We start from the raw sequence: 10404 nt of genomic DNA, 5'->3' as shown, positions 1-10404 counted from the left end.
CACGACCGGCGGCCTTATTTTTGCAATGCTGGAAATTGTACAAATAACCTGGATTTGACACCAAACAAGAAAATCTCCATCTTGTGTAGTTTTTGTAATTCACAACAAACCTGAATTCATTCACCAAACGAGCCCAAACCAAACGGGTTAGTCCACCAACTTTATTAGAATGTCGTATCATTATCTCTATTAGCGCCGCCTCATATTTTACCCTCTAAAATTATCATATCAAATGATGTAGAATGTTTCATTATAAGGCACAATATTCTAAAGCACCGTGTGGAGATTTACACATGGAACAAAACGTTTCTTACAAGCAACAAAGCAGCGTAACTTGACCCCGGCTGCCTTAATCTGAAGTCGAGCCGTAATCATACTGAGCTAAGCTTTAGACACTTACTACAGCACGGTGGTCTCCAACCAAGTCCTACAACGACCACTATTCAGCAGGTTTACTGCCCTGCCTTTAAAACCAATTGCTTGCACCTGGTACCTCAAGCAGCACAGCACACCTGACAACTTGGAATACAAGGTGCAAGCAATTTGTGTAATGGCAGAATAGAAAACCTGCTGGATAGCGGGTTGTTGTAAGACTGGGTTGGAAACTCCTGCTGTGGCGTCTTACATCAAGTTAATCACATTATTTACTAGTATTCCTCCACAGAAATGAGGGGTTCAGCTCTGTTAGCATCTAAAGGGTCGACCTGTGCTTAGCTATGCAACAAAACAAAAAAAAAAAGGAGGAAAGCTTTGGTTTTAGCTGTAGGTGCTGCAGAAAGCCTACATGGGGTGCCGGTCAGTCAGCAGGTGACAGCTCTCTCCAGTGGAAGGAAAGAGCGACTCTCTCAGGCGCTCCATGCGACCCCGGGCCCTCGCTGGTCCGAAGACGTCTTCCACCAGAGACCTCCGCACAGGCCGGTACACCTTATAACGCCTGGAAGAGAAGGAAAGGAGAATGGTTGGATGATGGGATGAATAAAGGCAGTGATCAGATGGCTCCTAAGCAGCTGGGTCAGGTGAAGATTTCTTACCTGTAGACCAGATAGGTGATGAAGGCAAACATGGCCACCAACACGGCGCTGGAGGAGAGGACCACCTCTGCTGTGCGAGAAGTCTTGGACACTAGAGGAGATATACAGTAGGTGAATGTGTTTTATTTTTTAAATGCTAACATTTCATACTACAAGCTTGCTACAAGATTTTGAATAGTTCAGTTGTAAAAAAAATTATAAAATGTAGCAAGTGACATTAAACACAATATTAGAATGTTCTGGTTAAATGTGTGAAATGATCTTTTAAGTCATGATACAGTTGCATTCCATACAAATTGCAGCATATTTTAAAATTGTATTTTGAATTCACACATTTCTGACTGAAAATGAGGAAAGGGAAAAATAAATTAATGACCAGTGTTACTACAAATGGTTAAAAAAAGTATGAAAAAAAGTTGTGCAATTTAAATATCACCCGAATGAAAATGTTGTGATGAATAGACTTATTTCCCATAAGGCTAAGCAAGGTGACCAGGAGGAGTGGTGCATGCTGGGATTTGTTCATGTGATACAGATGAGCTGCTGGAAAAAGCTACTGAAAAAGCAGTTAAGTTAGTAGCTTCACGACTTCAGTTAGCTACTCCCCAATATCCTTGTGTGTGTGTGTGACCCACCTGGTGCATCCTGGGACTTGTTGATGGTGATGGTGGTGCTGGCCAGGTCCATGCTCCTGGAGTCCTCCAGGGTGATGTTGACGCAGTAGGTTCCAGGCTCCAGAAACGTCCTGGTCAGATGAACTTCGCACTCTGCAGACGGCGGCACGTCGTTGCACATGATGCTGCGTACGTGTGTGCAGCCGGGCTCCGACACAATGGTGCAGGCCGAGGTCGGGGTGCTGGGGGCAAAGGTCGGAACCAGGGTCAGTGGCTTGAAGTCCACATATGCTGCGCTTGTGGAATTGTCTCCACTCACCTGCCGAGACATTTCACCAGGAAGCTGACGTCTGTGTTGGTCACTCTGGCAGCAGAAACGTCCACGATGCGACTGTTGGGCTGAAGCTGCACCGCGTGTTTGGGCTCTGTGGAGGAAACGGTGACGCTTTTGATGCTTTCACTTTGTAATCAATCGGTCACCTCGATCCATTTCACCCCTTCACACCCACCTATGATGGTGATTTCACCCATGAAGGTGCCGTGGACGTAGCGGAAACACTCGTTGGCGTTGGCGCTGTGCCTGCTGTGAAACCCTGGGGTCACAATCGGGGGGAGGGGCTCTGTGGTGGGCTCGCCCGTCGTCCCGTCGATGGGAGGGAAGGTGGGGAAGCTGCTGCTGCTGGCAGGCGCTGAGACAGGAAACAGTAGTAAAGTGTGTGTGTGTGTGTTTGAGTGTGTGTGTGTGTGTGTGTGTGCGTGTTTTATTTTCAAGTCATCGATTCTCCATTAATACTTAATGAATGAGCGGATATATGAATGAGAGGATACTGTATACGCTCTCTCTCTCTCTCACCCTGCGTGGTCTCCATCTTGGCGGTGATGGCGTGAGTAGCGGGTGGAGGAGCAGGAGCCTCTGGAGATAGAGGAGGACACAGACAGGAACACAGATTTGATCATCTCATGCTTTGTAACGCTATACGTTATTGATCTCTGCAGGAAACGTCACTTCTTTGCTTTCCCCTCCTCCCTCCAGGATGTCGGGATGAAAATGCGTGCGGGATTCAATGTCCCGCGCAAGGGCATCGACCTCTGGCCCAGATGTGTGTGTCTGTGTGTGTTCATGTGTGTGTGAGTGTCCTGTACCCGTGTGCGGCCGCGGCGTGACTCTCCCAGGCGTCGCCGTGGCAGCATGGGTGGGGCACTCGGTGGGGAAGGCCGCCTCCACCACCAGCTTCACTTCCACGTTCCCCAGCGTGCCGTAGGTGTGTGTGACCACGTTCCGGTGTGTGACCAGCTGGTTGCCATCTCTGAAGTCCCAGATGTAGTCGATGGTGGCGGCGGTTTTGAGGTAACCGCTCGGGTCGTGGAGCTGGACTTGGTAGACCACGTCCTCGCCGCGGAAGAAGACATTGGACGACTCGTTGACCGCGGCCTTCTGGGAGATGTTGACGGCCACGGGGATCTCATCTGATACGGATCCAACCCAAGGAATCCAGGTAAAGAATTAGCAATAGACGACAGGATTTTGTGACGTTCAGTTCAAACATTACCTGGGCCTGAGGGTTTGTCTCATACCTGTGACGTAGAAGACGGTGTTGTCGGTGCTGAGGGGGCTGTACTTCCTCCGCTCACGCTTCCTGTACACCATGACCTCCATGACCTCTGCCCCCAACTGGAAGGTGCTGGTGTTGAGGGTCAGGCTGGAGGAGGAGCCATCACACGTCTCGTGGTATTGACCTGCAACGATCACACCTCGGGTTAGATCTGAGGGTTTCTGTGTGTGTTTACGTGTGTGTATGTGTGTGTCTCACCCATGGTGTGCCACACGTAGACGTAGCTCTTGCGTCTCCAGTCGTTGCTCTGAGGGAACGGCTTTCCATCGGGGAACACGTTGCATCTTTTCATGTCTGGACACTTTCCAAATCCGTAGTCGTCCATCCAGGAAGTCCAGTTGTACACGTAGCCGGAGCGCAACTGCCCATTGGCTGCAAACATGACAACAAACATACACACAATCCATCATCGGGGTCATGAAAATCCTGAAATGGAACCTTAGAAGACCGGAAGGACAGAGAGAAGCAAGGGAAGAAGACAAAGAGGAAAGAATGAAATACAGGAAGGACGAAAGGAAGGAAGGACAACGGAGAGAAGTGTGATGTGGTGTGTGATGTCATGTATAATGTCTCTTGTGTGATGTGGTGGTCTAGCCTTCTGGAAGTACCTGAAGCCTCCAGCGCCGCACTGCCCCCACAGTGCTCGTCCCACACCAGGTCCCCGTTGGCGTCCTCCTTCTGACACGGAGGATATTCCAGCTTTGCCGTGAAAGAGACGGAGGAGCCGTTGATGGCCGGACTGTCGCTGGTCAGACGCACTTTGGGTTTACCTGCAGAGAACAGGACGGGTCCGGGTCAAAGAGACTCGGAGGCTCAGAACCACGACCGATCAAATCAAAATGACCTACTCACCTTTGTGGTGTGTGAGCTCCAGTGGTTTGGGGCTCAGTGGGGGGTAGAGGTAATCATCCCACGGTTTGGTGTCAGGGTCCCACCCGGGGATCGGTGGGATCGGGAATGGAGACTTCCCAGGCAGGGAGTGCTTGTGCGGGAACATGTCGGCGAAGGCTGGAGAGGCCAGGGAGACACGATGGAGAAGGGTTAGATCAGATCAGATCAACACAGCAGGCAGGAGAACATCTGAGGACTCTCCTGGTTCTTCTTTGGGGTTCAGATCCTCTAACTGGATCAGGACTCAATCCGTCTCTTTGTAATTTGCTCCTTTATCCATGTTTCTTTTAAATCTTTAGTCTTATCCCTCATTCTGAATGAAGAGACTCAAAAGTAATCTGCATCTTAAAACATTTTAAAACAGAGATTTGCCACAACAACAGCGTTTCCATGGGTTTCATCATAGTAACCACCAGGGGGCACTCAGCGAGCCACTGGAGGTACAAGTCTGTGAGTCCTGATGCGGTGAAGATAGAGGTCTGAAATCTGGTCCAGTCCCATTTGAGGCCCTCAGACACTTATGGGAGTTGGTTTGGAGTTTGTATCTCACTTCCTTAGGGGGGCCCCTGTAGACCCCCATGCACAAGTGACAGACACATCTCACCAAGTGGCATTTGCTGGATCGATGCCGGTGCAGGTTTTGGGTTCGAGACCCCTTTTCTAGAGCTTGAAATTTGAAGAGCTTGAAAGTTTTTCATAACAATTAAGATTTTTGTCACGACTTCCGTTGAAACCAAATGTTTCTCATCAATTTCGAATTAGACCAATTTGCTGTTTGTTTGTTTGTTTTCCTCTCTGCAGCTAAACTAAAAATCAAATCTCCTCAAACGGTTTAAATGTTTCATTCAATTGAACTGTGATTTGTTTACTACGTCATGTCACCGTGACTGCACATTGTGGAGTTCAAGGTGCGTTTAATGTCAAATCACGTCTGCGTTTAGTTTGTCAGCGTCACTCTGAGCTCAGACCCTAATTAAGCTCATGAGACTCTGATAAGGTGGACAGCTGATACCAGGACACGTCAGACAGACACAGACAGAATGTTTAAGTCCATTACATAGGAGTTACGCGTTATATATCTCTGTCTCAGTTATATTTAACTCACCGGAATCAAACCTGAGACCAAAGCGCATCCGGTCGCAGCTTCTTCTTCTACTTTTTCATTTCATCAAACATCTTCAGCAAACGTTTGTTGTGTTTATACTTGAATTATTTGCGTTATTTCCGCGCTAAACTCACAGAAACCAGGGAACAAACTGTCAAACTGTCAGTGTCAAGTTTAAAGCGCCACTTACTTTTGCGTCCATCCGCTTGATAACCAAAACACACGCAGAGCAGAAACACGCAGCGCAAAACTCCCATCGCGCCAATAAACCCGCACAACGAGCCGAACTGTTGATCCTGCGACTCCCGAACAGATGATCCGCACCGAGGCACTGACTGGCTCTGCGGCTGCTGCGGCTCCCGATGTTCTATAATTTAATTGGGGTCCGCTGAGCGCACAAACATGTGATGTTCATAACGAGACGCAGCTCACCGCTCATTAGTGTGGACGTGAACGCATCATGAGTCTCTCCTCCATGTTTCACTGCGGAAAGACTTTAGGAAGATGAAGAGTTTACATCATAACAAGTCACATTAAGAAGACACGACACGAAGACTCTGACAGCAGCTGGATCAGTTTATTCTTTAATAGTTTAAAGTGTTGAAATGTGTTTACAGTCTTATCTATCTAAGTGTCGTGACGTCATAATTGTAGCCATTTTATTTTGGGCTCATTTGTGTTTATTTTCTGGGTAAATATGCCTAAAGTTGTTGAAAGTGGAGACAAATATAGCTTGATAAAATCGAATTCATTGATTTTTTTGTAAAGAGTAAACAAGACAAATCGATCAGTCTCATTAGCAGAGAAGCTTTTTCATCGAACATCACGGGTTCAGTTAATCACGTTAAATATAACGTCATTACTGCGACTGTATAGCGGGGGGGGGGGGGGGGGTCGCTTTAATCAGCAGCTTCACTCTGATCACAGTGTGAATATTGCATACATTACATATGATGCGATTGGTGGGAATTTGCAATCAATGTTGTATAGTTGATGCGTGTTTGTGTCCCAGTGTGGACCAATTAGGTGACAGGAGGAGCAGAAGGAGACAGACGAGGATCCTTCATGACAGACAAGGATCCTTCGTATGTATGTGTGTGTGAGTGTGTGTGTGATTCATCAGGACAAACATTTGCTCTTCACTGTGATTACAAATTGTGTGATTTGTGATCGTGCGTGTGTGCGTGTGTGTGTGATACTGCAAAACACGCGATGCTCTTTAATAAATCAACTCCTATTTACTTGGAATTCTACTTCAAATCGGGATCAGGACGCAGAGAAACGGAAGAACTGAGTGAGAGGAACAATGTATTGACCGATGATATTAATCGATACTTTACATGGATATAGTCTGTTTGTAATTTACGCCACAGATCCACAATCCCTTAAGAACAACTAATCATTATTGAAGTGATGATGATGATTTATACTTCTAATTCAATAACAACACGAGTCTTATAATGGAAGTAGATATTAAAGTATATTCATGTCCTTTGCACTTTGTTTAACTCCAATCCATTTGAAACGAACCGGATGGCAGAAAAACTCAACGCAACTCCGACATGATCCACGACGTCACGTGATCACGCGCCATCACTGATGTTTGACCAGATGTTGCAATCAGAGAGTTCAGAGGAGTTTGGTGAACATCAGTTAATGACAACGCGGCATATTCACCGGTAGAGGGCAGCACCTCTCCGCAGCCTGCCTGCCTGTCTGTCTCTCACACACACACACACACACACACACACACACACACACACACACACACACACACACACACACACACACACACACACACACACACACACACACACACACATTTTCTTGCGTTTTGTACCTCCCTCTCTCTCTCTCTCTCGACAACAGCCTGAACAGATGACAGACATGACTGACTGTACGAACTCTCTCTCTCGCTCGCTCTCTCTCTGTGTCCATGTGTGTGTGAGAGAGAGAGAGAGAGAGAGAGAGTGCATGTGAGTACTTGTCCTGCCTTCTCATTTACAGCGCTGGCTTCTGGTCCGATGGAGGAATGCAGGCACATTCCCTGGGAAAATGTGTGTGTGTGTGTGTGTTTGTGTGTGTGTGTGTGTGTGTGTGTGTGAGAGAGAGAGAGAGACTGGACCCTGAACCTGGACCTGTGTGTGTGTATGCGTGTGTTTTCGAGTGGAAATGTGCTGGCAGTGGAAACTTGATTTCAGTGTGTGCTTTGGCTGGATGCTGGTGCACATGGGAGTGTTCAGTGTGCTGAACTGGAATTACATGTGGACTCAAACTTTGTGCCCACATGGACACAGGAGGAAGGAGCGAGGGGGAGGAAGGAGCAGGGGGGTGAAAGAACAGGGGGGAGGGAGGAGCAAGGTCATTCCAAACTTCCTCTCTCTCTGTCCTATCTCTCATTCCTGTCCTCTTTCCTGACCTTCCTCTCTTTCAACTTGTCCAGGTGTCCCTCCTGGTGTCCCTCCTCTCCTCTGTGTACTGTAATCACTGCATCTTTCTGCCCTGTCATCCTGAGCTGGGGCAGAGGGGGGGAAAGGAGGGGGCTGCTAAACCCAGCGGGTCCCTGTCTGGTGAACCGGTGCAGCCAAATTGATTCCATGGTTTCCAGATAAGTCCTTCTGACCGGCATTTGAACCTCAGCCTCTGAAAATCTTTCCTGTTTTCACTCGATTGATCCCCGATTCCTCCTTTCCTCATGTCTTTGCTTTCCATCATCTTTGGGTATCTCTCTGGGTATCTTGCAGTGTACCTCTAGTCTGGCTTTAGGGTCCCTCTTGTCTCTTGTCTCTGGTCTCTTGTAAGAGAGGAGAGTAGGTGGATCCTATTGTCTCCATTCCCACCAAACCAAGCATGAGAGCAGAGGAGAAGTGGAGATTCCTGCCTCCACCGCCCTCTCTTCCCGGCATGGCCAGACGGTCATGGGGCCGTGGGGGCTCGGGTCCAGCTGGCCCGGAGAGAGCAACTTTGATGTGTGACGCACCGGGGAGACGCCTCTGTCCAACCAACACACACACACACACACACACTGGAGGAAGTATAAAAACACATCATTTAATTCCTCTGCAATGTGAACTTCAGGGCTGTGCTGCTGTTTTCCATCACTACAACTCAACACTGAGCTCACAAAGCAACAGCCTCAGAGAGCAGGCAGTGCTGGGAGCCGCTCTCTTAAAGTAGTGGAGATAGTAACTGAACTACTTTTTTTCAGTAGCTTGACAGTAGCTTGCAAAGTAGCTTTTCAAAAATAATGTAGCTTTTCCAGTAACTTACAGCTACTTTTTCCTCACTGTGGTTTGGTAAAGGTCAGGTGAGGGCAAGTCAAAAGCACTCACACTGAACTCTGGAACGCTGAGTCGCCTCTCTCTCTTCTCCTTCACCTCGCTTTGCCTTATGGGAAATGTCTTATCTATACAAACACATTTCTCATAACTCTAAATTATTCCCCCCTTCATATTTTATTTGAAATTGGACATTTTCCATGATTCCACTACAAACCGGGTCTTTCTTTGTTTCGTTGTTTAAGCTTAAACTCGTGTTCAGTGTCCTGCTGTGTTTGTAGCGGAATGCGCCCCACAGGTGGATCCATCAGGTGCGCCGTTACACCCGCAGGCTTTAGGACCGCGGGATGAGCTGGAGCACAGACAGGAGCTGCGCGCCTCCTCGGTCAACATAACGGCCAATCGATTGTCGTTCCACGGACCCTCCTGCGCTCTGGAGGTCCAGGTTGTATCACTTCTCTTATTGATCGGTTTTTGTGGGAACTGAAGCCTGGTTGAATGTCTGCGTTTGATCCTCCTCTGATCATCTCTGCATGCGAGCTCCACTTTGGTAAAATGCGATCGACTCTTCAGTTGAGCGTCACCTCGAACATGAGAGAGATCCGGCAGCGCTGGACGAACTTCTGAGCCCCGAGTCCCCGAGTCCAGAATGCGTGTGCGGGGCAGCGCTGCAGCCACCCGCCGGAAGAAGCTCTGCCTCGGGCTTCTCCTCCTCGCCTGCGCCCTGGTCACTCTGACGCTCTCGGACCTCTTCAGCCGACACCGGGATCGCAGTTACCCCGACCCTCCCCGCCCTCCTCGCCGCCCCCTCCAGCGGGTCCCAAATCCGCCTGACCTGGAGGTGATCGTGGACTCCCGAGACCAGGTCCTGGAGCTCGGTGCCGGTCTCTCCCGGCTCCACTCTCTCCAAGAAGACGAGCTTTTGTTCGTCCCGTCAACACAGGGCAGCTGGGACGCGACGCAGAGGAAGAGGAGGAAGAAGGGGGGTTACAAGGTGCTTCTGCCGGGAGCAAATAAGGACAGCGCCGCTCCCGCTCCTGTGCGCCTGACGCACGGGGAAATGGGCGACCCGTTGCGGATGAACCTGCGGGGGCTGGAGAAGGACATGGAGGTGTCTGCAGGCCGGAAATCTAGGTTGGAAGAGGGGGTCAGCGAGAGGATTTTACTGCTTGAAGCTCGCCGCAGAATGGCTCAAAGTGCTTTCAAGTTTGAGGAAAAAAGATTTAAAGCAAAGATGTATCCGTATATTTACACACACAGAGACAGAGATGGTTTAAAATTAAATTAATAAGAAGACTCTTCTAGTTGATTCGCAACTGTTGTTGAATCAGCTGTTAAAAGCTGCATTTCCAATTTCCCAATTTCTTTTTTCTTGAAAATGTTGAAAAACATGCAGTTCTCAAAGTTTCCACTAGATGGCAACGTTCACCGCAGACCTTTCGAATCTGATCCTATAGGTAGATAATAACAGAAACACGGAAATACAATGTGATTCAAACAATACACCTTCAACAAGAGAAGACTTACACAAACTTACTTACTTACTTACTAAAACAAATCTTCACGCTTTGATATGATTGGGTTTTTACTAGTTGAAAATGTGTCAGAAGTAATAATTTAAACTCTGATTTGCTGCTGATATTAGGTCAGACTGTGTTCCTTTTATTTTGTCCACCCTCTGTACTATGCAAGGTATCTATGGCTCATACAATGTGGTTTTCCTCATGATTTAGACGATGTAATCTAGTATAAATAAATCCCTGTATTTCCAAAGATGTTGTGAATAGTTTACAAGAGCAAAGTCTCTGTAGTTCGTCTGAATGTGATAGATCTCACAACCAAACCTCCTGAGAGAAGCCAGAGGAAGAGTTC

General features: G+C 48.0%; 1 protein-coding gene across 1 annotated transcript; it reads right to left on the bottom strand.

Moving 5' to 3' along the window:
* Positions 1 to 560: 560 nt before the first annotated feature.
* gpnmb (glycoprotein (transmembrane) nmb) lies at positions 561 to 5511 on the bottom strand. The gene is made up of 12 exons (XM_076150029.1): positions 5445 to 5511; positions 4111 to 4266; positions 3867 to 4028; positions 3457 to 3630; positions 3221 to 3382; positions 2789 to 3112; positions 2481 to 2558; positions 2155 to 2334; positions 1965 to 2070; positions 1667 to 1887; positions 1032 to 1122; positions 561 to 934 (listed from the first exon to the last, which is right to left on the bottom strand). Exons 1-12 carry the CDS (start codon positions 5509 to 5511, stop codon positions 781 to 783), a joined length of 1875 nt encoding a protein of 624 aa, XP_076006144.1. The 3' UTR covers positions 561 to 780.
* Positions 5512 to 10404: the final 4893 nt, after the last annotated feature.

This window comes from Genypterus blacodes, unplaced genomic scaffold, assembly GCF_046128005.1.
Source record: "Genypterus blacodes isolate CSIRO-AG114 ecotype Tasmania unplaced genomic scaffold, CSIRO-AGI_Gbla_v1 ptg000048l_1, whole genome shotgun sequence".
In the NCBI taxonomy this organism is placed as follows: Eukaryota; Metazoa; Chordata; class Actinopteri; order Ophidiiformes; family Ophidiidae; genus Genypterus; species Genypterus blacodes.
The sequence above is the reverse complement of the archived record's forward strand: the minus strand, read 5'-3'. Positions and strand labels throughout refer to the sequence as shown.